The sequence below is a fragment of the Nilaparvata lugens genome, chromosome 4 (genome assembly GCF_014356525.2).
Source record: "Nilaparvata lugens isolate BPH chromosome 4, ASM1435652v1, whole genome shotgun sequence".
NCBI classification, from domain to species: Eukaryota; Metazoa; Arthropoda; class Insecta; order Hemiptera; family Delphacidae; genus Nilaparvata; species Nilaparvata lugens.
Window position 1 is genome coordinate 71,569,326 of NC_052507.1, and position 24,389 is coordinate 71,593,714.

General features: G+C 35.2%; 1 protein-coding gene across 1 annotated transcript in view; it reads left to right on the forward strand.

The window, feature by feature from the left end:
- Positions 1-24,389, forward strand: part of LOC111053118 (hemicentin-2-like) — a gene marked incomplete at its 3' end in the record, with an annotated part of 349,249 nt that overhangs the window by 187,723 nt on the left and 137,137 nt on the right. Inside the window, 1 exon segment of the mRNA XM_039427090.1 lies at positions 3,338-3,448. Within this exon segment, the coding sequence (XP_039283024.1) occupies positions 3,338-3,448 (111 nt within the window).

Genomic DNA, 24,389 nt, shown 5'->3' on the forward strand with positions numbered 1-24,389 from the left:
TCTCACCCTCCAGCTCCTCCTTGTCACCTCCTCTTCTCACATTTTTCTCCTCCTCCCGATACTCATCCTCCTCTCCCTTTTTATCTCATTTCTTCCTCCTCCTCATCCACCATTTTACCTCCCTCATTTCTTCTCCCCCTGTTTTTCCCTCCTGCTCTCTCCTCCTCATCCTCCTCCTCCTCATCCTCCTCCTCCCACTACTACTCCTTCATTCTCTCTTCCCCCCATTTCTCATCCTCCAGCTCCTCCTTCTCCACCTCCTCTTCTCACATTTATTCTTCCCCTCCTGATCCCTATCCTTCTCTCCCTTTTTATCTCACTTCCTTCTGCTCCTCATCCACCATTCTATCTCCCTCATTTCTTCTCCACCTGTTTTTTCTTCCCACTCGCTCCTCCTCCTCCTCCTCCACATATGTATCCCCCGGGCTACCTACAAACCTACCTTACACTACTCACCTCAATCAAACACCTAAACCTCCAACCAAACACATTTTCCCTCCAGTAATTATTCTGTGAAAACGATCATTGATATCGTTTCAACAGCTATGGTGAGATCCATTTTAAACTATCAGATTCTCTCATAAAATAGCATCAACACTCCATATTCAAATAATTTTAAACTTTGAACTGGTTGGATCGAAAACATTAAATGTTTTGTGTTATTCGTATAATGAGGAAAACTTTTAGAGTGGGATAGGAATTGGTTATCGGAAAGTATATATATACCGTTATCACTTCGACAGATAGAGAGAGAGTGAGCGGCACAAAATAATAATGTGAATAGTAGTGATGACGTCACGACGTAAGCAGTATACCTATGTTGAGGACCTTGGGCACAATCAGTGTATATCCAACTGCTGGCAGTTAGAAATAAATCTCACTATACCTTCAATTTCAGCTCCACTTATCATCAATACAAGTGAAATGTGCATAGTTGATGGATGATAGATCTGTTCAACCTATACATGGCATTGCAATAATGAGTATTTATGCTAGTTGCATGAACATCAGTGCTGGTTCAATTCTCATTTATCAATGGAATTTACCAATGGAGGTGAGAGTGAAATAGAAAATCTAAGGAATGCAAAATTCAAGGGTGAGAGTGATAGATGGATAATCTTTTCAACCAATTTCTGGCTTTGTTATTAATGAGTATGCCATGCTAGTTGCATGAAAATCAAAGCTGGTTTTATTCTCATGTATCAATTAAATCTACCATAGTGGGGGTGAGATTGAAATAGAAGATGCAAGAGAGAACACAAAGTTCAAGAGTAAAAGTGATAGATGGATAATCTGTTAATCTGTCCAACCTATTTCTGGCAGTATGAGATGTAAGAGAATACAAACGAGAATGCAAAGTTCAAGAGTAAAAGTGATAGATGGATAACCTGTTCTACCGATTTCTGGCAGTATGAGACTGCTATATGGTGATTGCATGAGAGATATCATCAATTTAACAATCAACACTGATTTGATTCGCGATAATCAATTGTGGAGGTGAGAGTTAAATGACGTGTATTGAGAATCACTCATTGCAACTGTCATCATCCTTATTTCTATCAATCCTCCCCATTCAACTAATGGTGACGGTTTGAAATGGATCTTTCTGTAGAGGAAAGATCTGTTGATCAAATTTCAGCATTGTTCAATGAGAATGCAATGTTGGTTGCAATGGTACTATCATTGAATAAACAATATGCATAGCTATTCTATGGTATAACAATTAATCCCATTAATAATTGCTAATTTGATTTTCTCTTATCAATAGGTAATTAATTAGGTATATATATTATTTAATAGGTAAGCTGAGAGTGTAATGTGTATGTGTTAGAGGGAAGATATTTTCAACCTATTCTTGTCCTAGTCATGACAATGCATGATTAGGTAGTAAGGATTGAATGAGGATTCAACAACTGGCTCTGACCTGATTGTGTCTAATCAATGATGAAGGTTCAAGTGCAATGCGCATAATGCTAGATGAAGGATTCTGTTGGAGCTATCTCTGATATGGCTCTAGTTGAATATGTCTAATTAATTCCACAAGTAGGATGGACATGTATTAAGCTTGTCAATGCAATGAGGAAATAATTGGTTTCAAGTGGAATTTCAAATATTTTTTAAATTGTGATAAAAATTTCTTGTTTGGTTCTGTGTTTGGAAGTGAATCCATCAGATGACTTCAAAATTCTAGTTGATGCATTTATTTGGACCTAAAATTGTGTGTAAATCAATTCATGAACTCTACATAACCTCTGGACAGTTTATTTTGAATTAAAGTTGAAAGCAGTTTTGGGCAAATGCCTGTTGTTTTTCCCAGAATTGTATCTATTGTCTACGAATACTATTATTACAATAATTCATTATTACTATCGTGAGAGTGGAATAGAATAAAATATAAAGAATGCTTTATCATCCAACATCACACGATTCAATACATTTGAAACGTACATTTACGGCTTGACTGATCAATCGCCAACCGCCGTCAGATTTGTGTATGATCTAGTAAAATTTGCTTGGTTGCTTGCTATTCAAGGATCTGTTCTATAATGTCTGAATTATTCATTTCCTAATAACTTTGTACACATAATAATCCTGAAAGTGTAATGAGAAAATTCAAATTCTGAGGATATGTGATGAAACGTTACTAAGAGCATAATAAAAATTTGATTGTCATCGATACAACAGTCCAATGTAGGTTATGTCACTTTCAGATTTTTTCATTATCTAAATAATAAAAAATCACAGATTGATACTTCTAAAATGAATGAAATGAATAACAAACAAATAAAGAAGTCCAAAGAAACTTTAAAGTTTTCAGACCAGAGACACTATTTTATAACTTACTACAGCTGACTTACTTCAGTATTGTTATGATGAGATGGAAATCTTGTTGTCACTGGAAGCTTCTTGAAGATTCTTGGCCTCTTGTTGGCTTGTTGTACCTAAAGGTGCGTACAGACTTTCGCTCTGCTCCGCAATCGAACGTCACTCAAGCAGAGCGATTGATGATCGACCGGTGAGCAGGAGTGGTTCGACCGGGGAACGCGAGAAGAGCTAACATCTCCCGTAACGTTCATGATCGGAGCAATTGCAGAGCAGGGGCGGAGCGATTGCGGAACGAGGGCGGAGCGTGCGCGGAGCGGGTTGGAGGCGCGTATATCTGTACGCAGCTTTTCATATTGGGATTGTTCATGATGATTTCATAATTATTATAATATGTTATTTCATTTCCATACGTGGATGAATAGTATTTGTTTATTCGTGTTGATTAATTTGAAAAATATAGTAGTATGCTCTGTTGATAACTAATATTGTGATTTTTTCTTTCTTCTTACAGTTCCTCCACATCAACTGATGATCTACGACAATTCAGGAAGGGAACTACATGATGTTGTGGGACCTCTTTCAGAAGGCGCCGATCTTGTTCTCACCTGCGAAGTGAGAGGAGGTAAGATCAACATCTCTTTCAAAAATTTATTCCTTCTGCATTCTTAATAACTCTGTTAAAGATCACTGGAGCTATTTTTATTGTTTACCCATATGCAATTTCTAACATTATTTTCTGTTTCCAAAATTCATAACTCCATTTGCATTTTCAAATATTTTGTAAAAGATAACTGTAGCTCACTCATGTTCAATTATGCTTTTTCCCATTCCCAATTAGAAAATCACATTTATGCATTTATGCATAATTAACTTCTCAAAAACTTCTTTCAGCGGAGATGATGTACTGGAGAAGGAGTTTAGGATTGACGCTGCTGGATCGAATCAGGAATGATATAATAAGAGAGAGAATGAGCGCAAAAAACACAATAATGGATGTCATTGGAGAGAAACAATTAAAATGGTATGGACACCTGCGCAGAATGAATGAAGGAAGACTTCCTTTGCAAGTATGAAATTGGGTAGCAGCGAACAGAAATAGGCGTGGAAGACCGCGAAAGAAATGGGTATCCAATGTCATGTCCACATTCAAATGGATAGTAGAGGTCTCTTTGAAGGAGACTGGATAAATGAGGGAAAATGGCGATTGGGGTGCGAGAAGCGACATAACTGAAGTTGCAAACACACACACACACACATATATATATATATATATATATTATATATATATATATATATATATATATATATATTATATATATATATATGTATGTATGTATGTATATAGCACATAACAGAAAACACTTTAAAGTAACAGGGGACATAATACACAAATAGATTTCCCCATTTCTAATGTAAGTTTTTAAGTGTTTTCAATCTATTTGTGTATTATGTCCCCTGTTTCAGTTCATAAAACAGAACATACTTTAAAGTTTCTAATATGAATTAAAACAGGTTGAGGAAGGAAACTCAGTTTCCGAAAATTTCCCCATTTCTAATGTAAGTTTTCAAGTGTTTTCAATATATTTGTGTATTATGTCCTCTGTTTTAATTCATATATAGGTATATTTATAGGATATGTAAAAGACGAATAAACAAAACCCGGAAAAATAATAATAGGTTGGACACGCTACTATGAAGATAGCGGGTTTCTGTGTGTTGATTGATGTGGTAGGAAAAACTTTAGTCACAAAATAAAGTAGTCGTGGAAAAGGTGTAGTGAAAGAAGTCCACATTTAACGCATAACTGATGATCAGTTGTCACAAGGGGCGAGAGTGAGAGAGAGATAGAAAGGCTTATCACAGTTGAAGTGACCTGGATTTTGACACCAAGTGACTGCCAGGCTTAGACCCCTCTCCCAGGGGTAGTTGGCCAAAGGGGGTTCTATTTAGACCCACCTGTTAGGTGGCACTTTGTGCCTCACAGAATGAGTTTCGTGTTTACGACAAGCATATTAAGTTGAGCCGTGCCTTCGACGTTTAATTGCTGACTTGGCATTTTTGTACCGTGTGTATTTTTAAAAATAGAGTTTGAATCACTCTCGTATGGATTTTAAGAGTTAATCGTATTCAAGAGTACTAGAACTTGTGGACAAGTTATGGAGAGTAACCTTGAAGATTACAAAAATAGATTAGTGGATACAAATTACATTTTTCATGAAGAAAGAATAGTATTAGATTATGCTCTTACTATTCATTGATCTGAAATGAATTGCTCTAATTCATTGAAACATTTTAGATACTAGTTTCGGTTGTTAGGTCATCATCAATTCCTAGAAATTTGTATTATTAGTTTTGATGTAAACTTCATTCTTCTTCACAACAACACAAAGAGTTAAATCTCCTTCAACTCTCCATGATATAATTATCATACACTATTATGACCATATTATTTTGATACTCTGAGTCAAAGTCAATCAATCATTCAATCGAATATGAATTTATTAGAAGTCGAATTTAGAGATTGTGGCTCAATAGCAAAAATCGCTTCTATGAATTGGAACTTTCCCGAAGAGCCTGTAAGCTTTCGCCGGAATTGAATATTGTCTTCGTGTCGTTTGGAAGCAGAGAAGGTTTTAATCTATTATTGAATTAACATGCAAATTCACAATTCTATTTGAGTGATAACGATCATTGACTTCACATTATGAAAATTTATTGAAAAATTGATCCTGCTAGACCGAAATAGGTCTAGTAACTTTTCTCCTCAGTTCATTGTTTAAAGCTAGTAAGTCATTTTATGTATTGTATTTTACAACAGGTAACTGTTGTATTTAACAACAGGTATTTGTTTATCAACAAATACTAAAATACAATAAATAAAATGACTTACCAGCTTTAAACAATGAACTAAGGAGAAAATTTTTTTTCTTGATCATTTCATTTGGTTGAAATCCATCCAATCCATAGAAGCAATTTTTGTTATTGGGCCACAATCTCTAAATTCAACTTGTAATAAATTCATATTTGTATCATATACAAAATCATATAGAAAATCGACAACTGAAGGGTTTAATTATTGATGCAGCTTGTTATATGACAAATCATTTCAAAATTTCTATTTTTGGACAATTTCTATCTAGACTTCGGAAAGGAACAGTTTTTGGGCTTTAAGCCTGTTGTTCCTTTCCCAATCATTCATAGTTGAGAATTATATTTTATCTATCAAAATATTCTACTCTCGAAGTTATATTATCCAAAGAGAAATCCAACAAATAAGGGGACAGAACGCCCCTCTTCAATTCCATTGGTGGATCTGCATTGACGTCTGGTGGGAGAGCTTCTACGTCACACCATGTCGATCAATCACTAGCAAGTACACTTTTGTACAAGATTCCTGTGTTTAGAAGTCACTCCCACAATAGGATCCTATTGGCTGACGCTTCTACGTCATCGGTAAACATCCATTTTGTTAACATTCCTCAAGTTTCCCATAGTGTCTGTAAGCTTTCGCCGGAATTGGATAATGTTTTTGTGTCGTTTGGAAGCAGAGAAGGTTTCAATCTATTATTGAATAAACATGGAAATTCACAATTCTATTTGAGTGATAACGATCATTGACTACACATAAATAGAGCAGTTGGTTATCTTCTGAAAACCTGAAAACCTGGCTAAGAACTTTAGTGAGGTCCACGTTATAATGGCAGTGGAGAAAGATAGGAGAACAACGTTTCCAATCCTCACTGTCTTGTCAATGCCTTCTTGACGGTAGCTGTTACAGGTTTATCAATGTAATATCAATTGTTCAATCTCGTTTAAAATAATCAATTATATTTTATGAGGCAAGGAGTTGTATTTTTCAATAATTCCATAATGAAGTTTCATAATTTAGATGAATATTTTGTTAATCAATTATTAATTCTACATCGTTAAAAGCCGATCTGGCAACAGAGCAAAGAGAGAGATAGCGCTATACGCTTTGTTGAGTGATAGACAAGGATAGCAATAACATTGCTAATCAAAAACTACCATTATAATGTGGACATCACTATATTATACGATCAATTTTGGGTAAATGGATTTCTCTCTTGAAATTTTGAATATAAGCCCCAAATTATTCCAGTTCTAAGCTTCATGATTTGGATATCAAACAACTGAAGTTAACTCAATAAATTCAGTTGGCTATAATTATGTGAAATTTATCGATTATCAATCAATACAATAGGGTATCCTATCCATCACATTAGAAAAAAATTCTCATCAATACTGTATCAAATTAATTTCATGTATGGGAATGAATTCTTCACTTGCAGCTGAACATTGAATGAACACATCAAAAAAATACACTTGCAAATGAGAGATTATTTCAAATATCCAGGTAGGATATAGAAGAAATCTACGCTAGAGGAAGTAGAAATCTCATTTATTCATTCCATGGTTTTCAGCCGAACATAATTATTTTCAGCTTCATTACGCGTTTTCTTTCATCTTTGGAAGGCTGTTTTCTTTACAAAAATAATGATGGCGATAATATTCTTTTCAGCATTCGCGTTTCTCTTTCATTTGCTCTACATTCGCTTCCTTGCTTATAGAAGTAAATAGATTTTCCAATTAATTTTTGGTAGAACTTGAAAGTTTGCAATCTCTGTAAGCGTTTCTTGCTCTCGTTATGTTGAAAACAGGTGAAAGTTGAAACTGTTGTGATGATTGATTTGTTGGATGGAAGTTCAAGGCATGCAACTTTCGATTAAAAACATCATATATTTTCTATTTCTTCAATAATTTACTACAAGTATCTTCCTCTTCAACTTAGAACATATGGAGTGAGTCATATGTATAGGAACCCTCCAATATATTGGATACTGTTGTAGATAATACTGTAACTTTCAAGTCATTGGTCAAATACTCTACCTTTCGACGTACAACTGGATTTCAACCCCTCATAAGGGGGTGACTTAGGGGTTGTAATTCGAGTATTTTAAATGTAAGCACCCATTTTCGAGGCCTTTCTGAAACAAGAAAGATGGAATTGATGAAAATGTTTTATGATACCTGTATCCAAAATGGCAGCTGATTGAACTTTATCAACTATTTCTTTAAAAACTAAAACTTCAATCTGCCGCCATTTTGGATACAAGTATCATAGAACTTCTTCATTGATGTCATCTTTCTTGCTTTAGAAAGGCCTTGAGAATGATCACCTCACAATGGGTGTTAACATTTGAAATATCTGAGTTACATCCTTCTTCTTTTAAAACTAAAACTTCAATAAACCGCCATTTTGGATACAAGTATCATAGAACATTTCAATTGATGTTATCGTTCTTGTTTCAAAAAGGCTTTTATAGTGATGTACCACACAATGGGTGTCTACATAATATTCCAGTTACAACCCCTAAGTCAACCCCTTATGAGGGGTTGAAATTCAGTTGTACATCAAAAGGTAGAGTATTTGACCAATAACTTATCCTGGAAGTTGCAGTATTATATCTACAACAGTCTCCAATATATTGAAGGATTCCCATACATATGACTCACTCTGTATAAATAGTTCTCTTTCAGTTTTATATCTATTTCAAGGTCGGTACAGATTCATGCGCCACGAACACTATCATTTTACTTCTCATTAGTTGATATTATGTTTATTATATCAGTATCTCACCGTTCCCGGACAAATACAGTTTTAATAAGCTTGAGCTTTCAATCAAAATGCGCGCGTTCGTGACGCATAAGTATGTTCGCACCTTCATGGTTCATCCGTGTATTTCTATATATTTACTAAAGCTGAAGATTCCTGGTTCATCCAATGATTCATCCTCCTCCTTACAGATGTTTACATCTGTATTTCTTGATAAGTATTTGAACTAGAATAATTTGATTATTTTGACTGAAATAATGACTAATAGTAATGAATAGATTTTATCATTTCTACAATAAGTAGCCATTATTGTTGTCATGCAGTTAGCTATAACAATTTCTCGAGATATGCACATCACCTTAATAATAATGAGGGGAAAATCCTCACTCACTGTTAAAAACTGTTGATGCTATCAGGGATTTCTGTAGTAATCCCTCGCTAATCAGATAGGCTTCGTAACTGGAGAAAATTTACTCGTCGTCTAATTTTTTCCGGCCTAAAAGTTTATTACTCGGCGTCAGCAGAGATTTTTACGCGTTGGAACGTTGCTTCATCATCTCCTCACAGTTATGAAACTTATTCGCGTTATTACATAAATATGGAGGTTGAGGGTGTTGCTGTTGTAGAAGATGGGCTTCATTGTGTTGCGTAACGGAAGATCATGGAGAAGCAAATTAGACAGATTTCAGAGGTACTGTAACAGATTTTCCTCAATCATTATTTTCCGTTAATCGGAATCACTAATTCTCTCGATTGAATTTTTTATTATCAAAACTGGATTTCCACTCATCGGTAACAGTGTATGTGTTCAGTACAGTTGAAATATTATTCCCATGAATTCTAATGGGACTATTTTCACTCAGTCCGGCCAAGCCAGTATGAATAGTACTATTAGAGATCATTGGTATTATATTTCCACTAAACCGGTCAAGAACACGTATACTAATATGAGGGAATGAAGTTGGTTGATTTTTTTTGGGTGATATAATTATGTTACTTTCTGGTTTAAATAAAAAGTATAATTATCATATAAAGTATAATTACTGTATACTTTCTTGTTTGAATTTTGTAAATAACAAAATATTTTTCAAGTTTGTGATAAGTTCGAAGATAGTGTAATATCACATTATCAATAACTCTCTGTAGTAGGCTACAACTCTCATCATTAGTATCAAGATCAGGAGGTAATTTCTGGAGCATTTTCAATGAAGAAAGTACTTTCAACCAACATGAAACAACATATTATTGTTATTATTAAACGAAAATCCAAATTAAATGCTGTAATATTCACCCCGAAGACTTCTGCTACTGCAAGTATTGAAAACAGGGTGAACAGCTAGATGAAATTTCGATGAGCGATACTATTAAAAAAATATTTGTCAGCCCGGGAACCAATGATATGGTTGAAATGAATGTTCATTTCTCACGTACTATCATGATGAATTCAAATAGTGGAATATTACTGACGAAAATGGCATAATATAAATACTATAAATTCTTCAATGTTTGATTCCATTACGAACTGCTTGTTAAATAATCACTTTGAACAATTTATTACGACATAGCAGTCAGGTATTTATATAAATAAAAGCTATCAGCTTCTACTTACTTATAAATATCTGACTGCTATGTCGTAATTAATTGTTCAAAGTGACTATAAATTGTCACAACTATGCTACTTATCCAGAAAGCATTATTGAGAAACTAGTTTCGGCTGCTACACCATCAACAATCAAAAGTAAATACATTTTTACTACATTTTTTGGACTTAAAATTGTGTGTAAGTGTAAATCAAATCATGAACTCTACATAACCTCTGGACTGTTTATTTTGAATCAATGTTGAATGCAGTTTCGGGCGAATGCCTGTTGCTTTCACCTGAATTGTATCTATTGTCTATGGATAAACAAATTAACTGATATTATCTAGTGATAGAACTAAAGTAAATTAATCACATTTTTCAATCATTCCTTTTTTGATATTAATGTTACTCCTCTGTGCAGCTCATGAATAAGATTGTATCTTATTTCTTCTTGAAATAAGAGGATTAACATTAATATCAAGTAAATCCATACGGTATTATCTAGTGATGTAGCGAGCTCAATTGCAGTAGTACACGAATTCAAATGTCTGTCATATTGACCGAGACCTCAACGGCTGTAAGGGGGTTGGGCAGGTAACAAAACATCAATAGGCACAGGTTAAACACTGTGCTGTCAACTCGGAGTTTATTGACACGTTCACGATTTTGACAATATTCCATTACAACAATGCACTATTAGGTTTTATCTGCGCGCGCAACTGACTGAGTTGGCCAAAGCCAGCTGGAGGATATTGAATTAAAGAGTGAATAGAACGAAATTCAATTACCAAGTTAACCCAATATGGATACTGAAATTGGATTTTCTCTACTGTTTCCTCTGGAATTGTTCTGCATTTGTTATTTTATTTGCGTGGCGTATCTAAGAGCATGCTAAGTTTGTCGCAAACTTTTGTCAACTTTCACTGTGCTTCCAATTTCGAAAAGCTTTGGTGGGGGGGAGGAAACTCTTGTGAGAGTGTTCTTGCTCTTGTTTCCCGGAGAAGATATCAAATGATATTCTGCACTAAATATGACCTTCTTTTGTGAGTGATTATAGTTCTGTTCCTTGTTGTGCTCAGTGTTCTCATAATCAATTCCTATTCATTAATAAATCCTTAGTTTGATCAATGAAATTAACGTTTTGGTAGAAAGTTAGTGGGAAGAATATCCTTAATATTCTTTCCGAAGAATGGACATTGATATGTCCAAAGCTCCGCCAATTTATGTAGATGCATAACAATAATATAATTATCTATAGTTATTATATTACAAATTGCTTTATCATATCATATACAGTTCAATAATTATTCTCTTAGTCTATATTATGTAAACTCATCTATAATTTTGCTGTATTGTAAGCTATTGTATGTAAGTGTATAAGCCAGTATATATTGTAATCTACATAAATAAAGTACTCAATCAATCAATCAAACATTATCAGCTCCAAAAATAATGATAATACTGAGGGTGATGCCCACATAAACTCTCACGCTTGTGCGTGGGTAAAAACTGATAATCATTATTAGTATATTATCACAGTTTTTCATATAATTAATCATTTTGATACACATCCTTCTTCTCCTTTCACAAGAAACTAAATCCAAGAAACACTGACAACTAGAAACAAGATTCTTCCACATGATCTTTTATTCAACAAGTAATGGGTTTTGGACTTGTTTAACTTCATCCATTCATATTGATCCTAGAGTAATATAGCTGTATCATGTATGGTTTATTATTGTTTATTGTTTTTGAAGGGACGGATTCAAGGATCCAAAGGTTCAAAGAACCCCACACGTCAATCGAAGCTTATTGTGTTCCCAAGTAGTATGTTAGTTAGGCAAACCAATACCTATGCTCTTTACAAGAATTAGGAGTTTTTCCCTAGACTAACATTCCATTCATCACCTGGTTGCAATCCTTGTCGCAATTCAGTGTGATATGCTTGGCAGTCTCGTCAGACTGATTAGTCCTCGTGACCTAGCCTACGTGAGCTCCACTCCTGGCCTTCTTTGTAGGGATGTGGAAGGGGCGGCCAGGTTGCCTCTAGGGCGCCCGGCCACCCTCGACTCAGCCTCTTGACCCACATTTGTGCCTGGTTATTCACCCATCACTGGTCTCTTAGGTTTTTTCTTTTTGCCCCTCAGAAACTTCGCAGGGTCAAAAGCCTCACCTCTCCCAAGAAGTTTTGCCTAAATGGCCGCCCTTCTTTGAGCAGTGGTGAGTTTTGGCCTCTCCACCCACATGAAACTCGTGACCTACGTGAGTTCCACTCCTGGCCTTCTTTGTAGGTCCTTCCGCTGAGAGAGGGGATGCCAAACTGCCTCTAGGGCGCCCGGCTACCCTCGACTCAGTCTCTTGACTCACATTTGTGCCTAGTTTTTCACCCATCACTGGTCTCTTGGGTTTTTTTCTTTTTGCCCCTCCGAAACTGCCCAGATGGGGCAGATCCCGTGGGTTTGAAGGCAAGGCAACTTCTGGAGGAACTTTTCCTCGAGGTCCATTCTAGTCGCCTCCTACGACAAGCATGGATACTGTGGGTGAACTCTGGTTTTCAACACATTCTTGAGTACGATGAGCGACTCAAAGCTCCCCCAACCCACAAGGGCTTGTATAATGTATCAGTATAAGTATGAAATTTTCACAGTTTCCAGATAATAAATAGTCTAATTCGAATACACAGTCTTCTCTCCTTCTCTTTTTTTCCACAAGGATATCCATTCAGCAAGTACAAGGTTTCAAACTGCATTGGCTTTATTCATTCATATTAATCCTAAAGCGATATAGATGTATATCATGTACACCCTCTGAAGCTTCCATGATCCTCAAAGGACAGTCTTTATTTATAAACTTATAAGGTCTTCTATGATATTCCCATCTCTTCAAAGTCATTGATTAGAAGATGGTTGTCATTGTTTTTGATATTTTGTTCTTTATTGAGTGTTTGTTAACTCTCAACCTCATTGTAGCTGTATTTTTTATTGTTATCTTCTGAAAATGATAGTATTCTTATGCTTTATTGAATTGGGATTTTCCAAAATCAAACTTAATCAACCCAATACAATAGATCCTCCACCTTATTCAAAATGTAATTTTTCTATTATTATTTTTTGTTTTTTGCTGAGGGTGATTCCCACATGAGCTCTAGGCTTGTGCGTGGATAATGAGACGGATGATAATGAGAGGTGAATGGACCTACAGTTTTAGATGCGTTCCAAACCACCAGGAAGCGATTAAACAACACTAAGAGGAGTTGGCTCAAGCGGTCACCCTCCCAACAGGAGTGCAAGGCGCATGATTCTTAACTTATCTAAGCGATAGATTATCAGCGCACCACTGAGTCGAACCGCTCACTTGAAATGGATAAAAATATTATGCTGTTATTCATCATTTGAACATTTTAGAACTAGATTGATATGATGAGAAATGAAACAGTTTATGTGGCTTATACAATCAGTTGCACTATTCATTCATGGAATTCCATTGATTTAATTGGCCTACATCCATAAATTTATGAAGAAGACACACCAGTAATAGTCGTCAATAATCTGATTTAGCCACCATGTTTTACCAGCTTCTATTATATTCAGCTCCAAATAGGTTTAAAAGGTTTTCCGGGTATAAGTTTGACGCGATAAGAATTTTACATAGGTTTTCCCGAAGTCCTAAGCAATTCGCAATTTCTTCGGAAACATTTTTCCGGTCTGAAAAAATATGAGCAACGCGCGAGAATCTTCAATTCTCTCTGAAATATTTTCAGCTCTACTCCTCGTGCTTCTCTTACCCTCAACGTCCTCTTTCTCCTACTCGTTCCTCCTTTTTCTGATCCTTTTATCACTTTCTTTCTCTAGTCGGTAGCGTAGAACTTATTGAAGCAGCGCCCTACCACAACAGGAAGAGAATTTACAGCAGTGGAAAATGTAGAAATCCTATTTATTTGCTTTTTACGCCTGTCCTTTTATAGCGAGGAAACTCGCTTTTACCGCGGTCCATTAGCCAGAGAGCTGCTCAATTTTCAAAACTAAAAATATATCAGAATGCAATTTGTTCGCCGCTCTCTCACTCAAACCGCATCAAGGGAGCACTTATGCTATTTTTCACAAAGAGCAGCTTTGTCTGCTCAAGGCTCGAGCTTTTTCACAAAACGAATATGACTCAAAAAATTGTATGCTTCATCTCTGCAGGAAATTGTATGTGGATTATAGAGAATGTCTAGCTCTGCCGTATGTTGGATGGAAGGCATACGCTTAAATGCAATCGGACCAGATTATGTGATAAAAAATTGAATGGTCAATACAATGGATGTCTGGTTAGAGAATCATACAAGGACAGCAATCTGGATATTCGATTGAATTTTCACTCTGGTCATGAATTTACGAGAGTTCTTTTGGAAAAGGAATATACCCACGCTTTGTTGTGTCGAAAATGAATGCATTTGAAGCTATAAGATGATTCATAGAGAAGTCTATATTGAATGAAGTCTCAACACAAAAAAAAAATCTGGTGTGGCGCACTCACACAAATTTCCTTGCCGTTATGAAAATTGATCACCTGACGCTAGTGTTCCCGCGCATCTCAATTCAAAGATTTGAGCCAGCTGGTGACAGGGCAATAACGCTGGAGACACACATGTGGTCTGCTATCTCTTCATAGTGAATGATTTAATAGAATCAACAATAATTTGCAAATGAATAATCACATTTTCACGAATTTAAAGTTTATTTTCAATTTTAGGTGAAAATGTTACTGAACATAAACTGTAGAGAATTTCACGGTGAATCTTTTCCACTTATTTTTTTTAGTTTAAATTGTATCTGATGATTGATAATTGAGAATCTAAAATCAAACTTTGCATAGATGAGGCGGTGCTCCTGAAATTTTTACAGATATGGGACTTCTGACAGTTGATAGAGTTTATCAATGACTTTTTCAGGTATGAACTTGATCGAAATAGTTGGAGCCGTTTTCGAGATAATCGCGAAAAACCCTCTTTTTGACAACATTTTCGCCATTTTAGCCGCCATCTTGGATTGCATTTGATCGAAATTGTTCGTGTCGGATCCTTATAGTGTAAGGACCTTAAGTTCCTAATTTCAAGTCATTCCGTTGATTGGGAGATGAGATATCGTGTACACAGACGCACATACACTCATACACACACACACACACACACATACAGATCAATACCCAAAAACCACTTTTTTGGACTCAGGGGACCTTGAAACGTATAGAAATTTAGAAATTGGAGTACCTTAATTTCTTTCGAAAAGCAATACTTTCCTTACCTATGGTAATAGGGCAAGGAAAGTAATATTATGAATGAAATGGCATCCGTATAATTCAGCCAAATTTCAATATTGAGATTATTCTGAGTTTGTGACGCAACTTTCACATTCTCTCGATCTGTTCATACATTGACTATTACATGAAATATTATGTAATATTGAATATATCGTTGCAGAGTAATGATCACTCCACATTCTAGAGAAAGTTTCTATGGTAGTCTACAGTAAATAAGTGTAGTCAATAGCAGTAAAAGTTTCTAATGAGAAATTCACTGTTAAATTTTTCAAATAGTATTTCGGGATAGAAAAAAATAGCTCATGAGTCTTTAGACTAGATGGCTATACTATTGACTAATAAAAAAACATTTTAGAGAAAAAAAACCGAATGAGTTTGACTACTGTCCACTCAACCACTATCACACAATTCAAAACTGCTCTTGCTAATGACATCATCTCAAACTAATATTTCCGCTTCATTTATTTTCTGTGGTTAGATACACAGGGAATGCGATACTCCTGTAACCGTAACAGGGATAATCGAATCAACAAACCCCAAATACTTGCTTCTATTTATGTATGCATTTCAAGAATTCATCCTCCTCTTCCTTGATGATACAATGTTGGATATATGCAAGCATGGATTGAACACTCGCGTCCGAATCCAGAACATCATGAAATTCACATCCTGTTGCGGACTAGCTTAACGTTAATTTTGACGGTTGCCAGTTCTAAAGCTAAAAGCAGGAACCTATGACTAATACTCTAACTCTAGTACTTTGCGTACTGCATTAAGACCACTTATCATATCCAGGAAACGAAATTCTAGAACCATGTTCAGTAGTGATATGCACTATTTATTAAAGAACCTCTTTACGAAATATATGTATATGCACATTGAGAATGTCAAATTCAAGAATTAAGTGGTGTATTTCTGGCCTGATAAATAGGAAATACAAAATAAACTCAGTCATATTGTGGGATTCGCACTTTATTATATGTTACAGATGGATAACAACTTACTATGGACTATCCATTGGGTAGCATCATAGAGAAACAATAGCGTAAGTAGATATCCCATGAAATAGGGCGTTCATGTCGCAACTTTTACTGTTATCTCAAGCCGATTGCTGTTGATTATTGTCGAATTTCACTGTTTTGTTGGGGTGAGAGTGATGAATGGCACAATATGAGTGACTACCAGTGTCACACAGCTTTACGGAAAAGAATTCATGAACTATCGGCTTCAGATAACAGTAAAAGTTGCAACATAAACGCCCTATAACATGGGATATCTACTAGCATTAGCATTCTAGCATTATCACTATCTAGTAGCATTTAATACTTGACAGCACATCGCGATCAATCTATGCTCCATGTATAGCTAGCTGCTTTGACTATAGCTAAACTTTATAAGTATAAACAAAGCCTGAAATGGATTTAAACCCAAAAGGTTTAAAAGGTAGAAGGGAGTCAGGTTATTGCTGTTGAATATCAGAACATGTCTGTGTTACAAAGCTTGGCTATAATTTTATATATTCTATGTCACGTTATTTTCTATAGTTAAATAACGATTAGCCTCCTGCTTGGCATCAGTCGGTAGAGCATGAAATATTTTAATAACTACAATAATCAAGGTCGTGGTTTTTTATAAGATATAGTCTCACTTTAGTACGACATGTTCTTGTCATCATACATTAATGGGCTCATACAGGAGCTTATAGAAATAATACGGACAATTTATTAAAAAATATATATATGGTACTTATCCTATAGTATTGAGGAACAAAATAAACCGCACACCATAAGCAACCTGATACATATATTAACAAATATTGCAAAAAAATAAATCAGAGCAAAAAATATATAGAGCGATAAAAAATATATAATATAAAATAGAACAATAATCGAAATCAATAAATATCACAGGCCAAATACTATTCTATAAATTCTACAGCACGAAACGCCACCATGTGCTTTCATTTTCATGACCATATGCATCCATTTGCATGCAGCTGCGATATCAGCCTGCTAATACTTGTCGACTTGGACAATTCTATTAAAACTAAATACTTAAAAATCAGCTTGATAAATTGACAACTAGCAATCCAAATATATATATTAAATTCTATAGTATCTAATAGGTTTCTTGTAATAAATATATATTTTATCTCAGGGTGCGAGATTCGGCACCTGAAGGAATAAAAGAGCAATTCATCCAGTGAATCAGAGCCACAACAAACTATCGCAAATCACATCGCAGAAATCAATGACCATATGAATATGTATTAACAGCCTAGATTTCATACTTCTTTGATTTATAGATCTTCCGATATGTAGATTGACTCGTTACTTTCCAATAAAATACCTTTAATACTACATTTACTTGCGCAAGTATTTTTTACCAAATTCTTAATTTATAAGAAAACCCTTTCGACGAGCTAGCTTTGATTCTTATTTAATTTCGAAGCACTGAGGGCGCCCCATCACCATTTCAATATTTTCCACTCACGTGTCGGAATCTTCTCATGAGCTGCTGATGTAGATCCAACTCCCAGCGGTCCCGGATTATTGTAGCCGGAGTCGTCTCTTCCAAGGGGTTACAAATTATTTAAAAAATGACTTTTGCTTTATAAGAGCATCACAAAGTCTTATAAGAAGTTTAGTAATTCAATTTAACTTTAAATTATTACAAGATATAGCAAGGTATTACGCTCTATAATTTTTAGTGACCTCTCATGGTGGCAGTTGGCAGGCGAGTGTGTTCTCGTTTCTCAATTTTACAATTCTCATTTCCGATTTCTAAATTTGCATAAAAATTTGAATATTCTAGTCCTCCGCCATTCAAGGCTCAAATAGACCGTGCCAAAATATTAAACTATTACTTATGTTATATATATAATAATTTCTTTGCCTTCGGCCATATCCAAAACATAGACTATACAACAATTTTATACAAATTCTATTTATTTGTAGAAATATATACAAATATTTTTGAATCGGCTCACTATTGCCGCCTATCATTGCCATTGTTTGATTGGTGCATGCAAATTATTACAGTATTCATGCGCCTGGTAACCTCCTACTTCCTTAATACATTTAATTATTTTTATTGGGTTTTTAAATATGCTCCCTACATGCTAAGTAATTTTTTATAGGCTATTATTTGTTTCATACATCATAATAATTAGCCACGTGATACCTTTAGTTTCTCAAATTGCATACCGTTTTGCCACAATAAATTTCTGCCAAGGTGTTTGGTCAGATTCTACGTTGTATGGCTCGGTCGATCGTTAGGTCGCCGATCACTAAATGTTTATGCCTAACCTCAATTTTCAATATTTTGTATAATATTATATATTAGCAAAAAATATTTCCATTCCTCTTAGGCTGTTGTACAGTTTAGCCAGGACGTCTGATATTATCTAATCTTTATGTTATCTCTTTGGCGATATTAGCCAATTACTTCACTTAGACCTATAAATATTTCAGCTAGGGATTTTATTTATCAATCCAAATTAAAATATGTTACATCTATCATATGATTTTTTGAGATGCGATATTTTGTCTTACTTGAACTGCGACTTGTGAAGACTTTAGACTCGATGATTCTTTAGTAACGGTAGTATAGGAATATTTGTTCAGATGTTATGTGTATCATTCCAATAATGATTCATAAATCATCAACGGTGATGATAATATCGTGAAACCTGACTGGCTAAGGTCTGGTATTAGAGTTTTCAGATCGCACCTGATTATTTATATATTTATATTATATTAACTAGTAGTTCTGTGAACAGTAGATCTCACCCAGTATTCTCATCCACAAGTACCTGATTGAAACTATAGACCTCATGAAAATACAGCAATAGACTGGCTTCTTCACACATCTGTGTGTTCACTTGTCAGCTGATTTATGATGAATAATTCTATAGTCTGATTTTTACTCCAATATTGGCGTATGAAGGAGGCTCCTTTTTCCTTTTATATTATCCTTGAAATGCAAAATTTCCAAAACCCTTGTATATACGTCGACGCGCAATTAAAAAAGGAACATACCTGTCAAATTTCATGAAATTCTATTACCGCGTTTCGCCGTAAATGCGCAGCATATAAACATTTAAACATTAAGAGAAATGCCACTTGAATATTAGACCTCACTTCGCTCGGTCAATAAGAACAATATGGAAACTTGTAGTACCCTTTATTATTTAGAATGAATGAAAGGGTGGATTTATTCATTTTGAATAAATAAAATAATATGAATTAAAGGGAACTACAAGTTTTCATATTGTTTTTATTAATTTGTAAAAAGTAGCCAATTCAAGTGAAGTGTTTTTATTTATCTCATATTTTACAACTTTTGAAATGGCTGAACAGGTTCATGCCTAAAAAGGTTCTCATTCCAATTTATATGATCATTCCAAATCTAGGTTATGTACTTTGTGTCACATTTTAAAGGATTTATATTCCAAAACAGAGCAAAAAACAAATTCTGAATTCAAAAATTATCACTATGAATGAAGTGAATTGAATTAGATTGCTGCCTCTATTTAATCCGAATCATAGATATTTTCATTCATTCAAAGTAGCATACTCGGCAGAAATGAAAAAAACACTGCTTTTCATGGTTTTAATACTTCTTCAGTCCTCATATTGCAAAATATGTATAACTCTTCTTTTAACGTACCTAATAGTAATTTCAATATATTTGGAAAGCTTAAATGATCCAGGGTTCCCCTTCAGCTTCCCTCCCTTCTTACCCTGTGAGCATGTTGGAATAATAAAAGTTATTTCAGATATGACCCAATATCCTGCAGCCACTGTCAATCACAGTTGAGACTTCATAAAAATTCGAAATTTCAGTAAACAATAAATTGTGACATCCAATGCCACCGTGAATCAGAAATGAATGAAATGACACAAAAAGCTTTAAAAAAGTTGGGAACTACAGTTGCACATAAAAGTACTGAATTAATCAGCGACAGACTGATATGTGAATCATCAATTTTTCAATGAATTCTGCAAGAGTGCAGTTTTATGAACTTTTGGTACTAGAAATACTTCTCACAATAGCTCCAAACTACTACATCCACTCGCTAGCTACTAAAAAAAAGTTTCTATTTGAATAACATGAAGCTTGAAATCGTCAAAAACTATAGCTAAAATAATAGCTTTACACTAGAAATACGAGTGAATGGGGGACCGAAGAGAATAGGGAAGAAGGAAGAGAGAGAAAACAAGATTTGGAGAAATACAGCCAGGGAGAGGAATAGAGAAAAATGACTATAAAATAAAAAGGAGAGGAAACAAGAAGAAATTGGATGAATAGATTAGTTTTTATGGGGATCGAATAACAACAACAATTTATATATTGATTAATCAACTTTGCTCACGCTTAAGTTCTAGATGGTTCTATAAATTTTCAAAAGCTTATGCTAAAGATTTCCAAGTCTAGTAAATAGGCTATCCTATATAGTAGTCTTGGAATATTGAGACATGAAGAGACAAGAATAGGGACGAGAGAGAAATTGTCATATTGGTAGTGAAATCAAGAGTGAGAAAACAGAGATGAGTATAAATAAATTGAGAAAAATGAGGGGAAGGACAAGAGAAACAAGTTGTCAACAAACTCCCAAATTTCGTTGGACAATTACCGTTTTTTCTGTGCTGGCTGTTTTTTTTTGTACGAAAAACGATCCGCATTCTATTACTAATTATTTTATTTTAGAGGATATCTACTCTATTTTTTCACTTTCCTTGCCCTATTACCATAGGTAAGGAAAGTATTGCTTTCCGAGAAAAATTAAGGCACCCCAATTTCTCTATATGTTTCAAGGTCCTCTGAGGCCAAAAAGTGGTTTTTGGGTATTGGTCTGTATGTGTGTGTGTGTGTGTGAGTGTGTGTGTGTGTGTGGTGTGTGTGTGTGTGGTGTGTGTGTGTGTGTGGTGTGTGTGTGTGTGTGTATGAGTGTATGTGCTTTGTGTATACGATATCTCATCTCCTAATTAACGGAATGACTTGAAATTTGGAACTTAAGGTAATTTTTTATTTCATTCTATTACACCATAAGGATCCTACATGAACAATTTCGATCAAATGCAATTCATGATGGCGGCTAAAATGGCAAAAATGTTGTTAAAAACAGGGGTTTTCGTGATTTTCTCGAAAATGGCTTCAACGATTTCGATCAAACTTATACCTAAAATATTCATTGATAAGTTATATCAACTGCCACAAGTCTCATATCTGTAAAAATTTCAGGAGCTCCGCCTCATCTATGCAAAGTTTGATTTTAGATTTCCAATTATCAGGTCTCAGATATAATTTAAACGGAAAATTCCGAGTGGAAAAGATTGAGCATGAAAATCTCTACAATTAATGTCCAGTAACATTTTCACCTAAAATTGAAAATAAGCTTGAAATTTGAGAAAATGTGATTATTCAATATTGCAAACTGTTGATTCTATTAAATCATTCACTATACTAAAAAAATCTGGTGTGGTGCACTCACACAACTTTTCTTGCCGTTATGAAAATTGATCAACTGACGCTAGTGTTCCCGCGCATCTCAAGTCTACTTTTCTAAGATCTGATCCAGCTGGTGATAGGACAATAGCGCTGCAGACACACGAAGTCTGCTATCTCTTCATAGTGAATGATTTAATAGAATCAACAGTTTGCAATTGAATAATCTTATTTTCTCTAATTTCGAGCTTATTTTGAATTTCACGTGGAAATGCTACTGAACATTTATTGTGGAGATTATTATGCTCCATCTTTTCCACTTGAAATTTTTTGTTTAAATTGTATCTGAAGCCTGATAATTGGGAATCTAAAATAGAACTTTGCATAGATGGTGCAGTGCTCCTGAAATTTTTACAGATATGGGACTCGTGGCAGTTGATAGAGCTTATCATTGACTTTTCTAGGTGTGAACTTGATCAAAATCGTTGGAGCCGTTTTCGAGAAAATCACGAAAAACCCTGTTTTTGACAACATTTCCTTCATTTTAGCCGCCATCTTGAATTGCATTTGATCGAAATTGTTCGTGTCGGATCCTTATAGTGTAAGGACCTTGAGTTCCAAATTTCAAATCATTTCGTTAATTGGGAGATGAGATATCGTGTACACAGACGCACATACACTCATACACACACACACACACACACACACACACACACACACACACACACACACCACACACACACACACACACACACACACAACACACACACACACATACAGAACAATACCCAAAAACGACTTTTTTGGTCTCAGGGGACCTTGGAACGTATAGAAATTTAGAAATTGGGGTACCTTAATTTTTTTCGGAAAGCAATACTTTCCTTACCTATGGTAATAGGGCAAGGAAAGTAAAAGTGATAGCAGATCTCGTGTGTATCCAGCGTTATTGATCTGTCACCAGCTGGCTCAGATCTTTGAATAGTAGACTTGAGATGCGCATGAACACTAGCGTCAGGTGATCAATTCTCATAACGGCAAGGAAAGTTGTGTTAGTGCGCCACACCAGATTTCTATAGATCTCTATGGATGTAGTTAACTCTACATGTAGTAACTGGGTTTACTAGAAATGTATGATTCTAATGTCGATAAGGCACAAGGCACACGTTTACCGGATTGATTGATCACAGGAACGGTCATACGGATATTTTTAGTCGCTGAGTAATTTTCAGTCAGTAATTTTACCGCTTGAAAACTTCAGACCACAACCCTTCACATATTGTATTAAACCCAGGACTACAGTTGATCTGAAACGAGCTCTGCGATTTGTTCGTCCCCGCGTTCATCGAATGACCAGTTCATCGAGTGACCAGTTCATCGAATGACCAATTCATCAAGTAAACGATGAATATAGCAGAGTACCGACCTGGTGCACCAACTACTCGACTGTTATAATGTTTGTTGGATGGCTTTCACGATAATTAGTGCGGCCTGCGAACTTTCTAGTCGGCCATGTTCGTGATTAAGCACTGTGTTAGTGGGTACACATATTGGGCCCACTGGTATCGAGCTATTGATTAGGTGCAGTTGGGCTGTGGGTCTGATAGTGGATTGGGGAAGGTTGAATTGTGGGTAAGGAGAAATTTGAGTTAACCTGACTGCCTAAATTTAAATCCACTGTCTAAGAACAATGATGAAAATAGACTTTCCCAGTATCATTCCTCTTGAATTTTCGAAACTAGTCCATCTAAATGACACTGGAATAATCAACCCTTATTTCAAGAATTACAACTGCAGTAAACAAACTGAAATGAATTTTTGTAGAAGTCTTTTCGCATCAGATAGTGACTGTAGGGTGGCGTGACTTACATTCATATTATCAAATTCGTTCGTGTTTCTGCAAATAACTAACTCTCCAACAGTAATTGATTATAGTGGTTCAGTAATTTGAAGCTCTAATTGGGAGTAGTTCAATGTAGAGTGTGCCGAACATTCCTATTATATTGACATGTAACAGTGCAGATAACATGACACACAACATCTAATTTTGGAAAAAAAACGTGCCATTGCTAATTTGAGAGAGAAATAGGGAAGGAGAGAGAGAAAGAGCTTAGATTACATCTGATAATAGGAAGAAGAGAAGAAAAAATAGAACTTCTCGTACTCGACATTATTTTATTTTCAAACTTAGATTCTAAAATAATTCTAGTGATTATAGTGAGGTCCACGTTATTATAACAGTATTTGATCAACTTTGGTTTTGCTATCTTTGTCTATCATTCGACAAAGCCGGTGGTACTATCCTTTTCTAGGTCCACAACGATGCCAATTATGTTTTTGACAGTGTAAAATATAATTAATTAATGCAGAGAATCGGCATCGCTATTCTCCTATCTTTATCCACTGCCATTATAACGTGGACCTCACTATAGGAATATTCATTCTCAAAACTATTTTATTTGGACCAATCTGAACAGTCCAATATCTATTATTTATAATATCGTATCCAATGATATAATTACATTCCTTAATCACAACATCAAATTAATGATTGGGAGAGAATCAACAGGATAAACCCAAAACTGTTCCTCTCCCTAA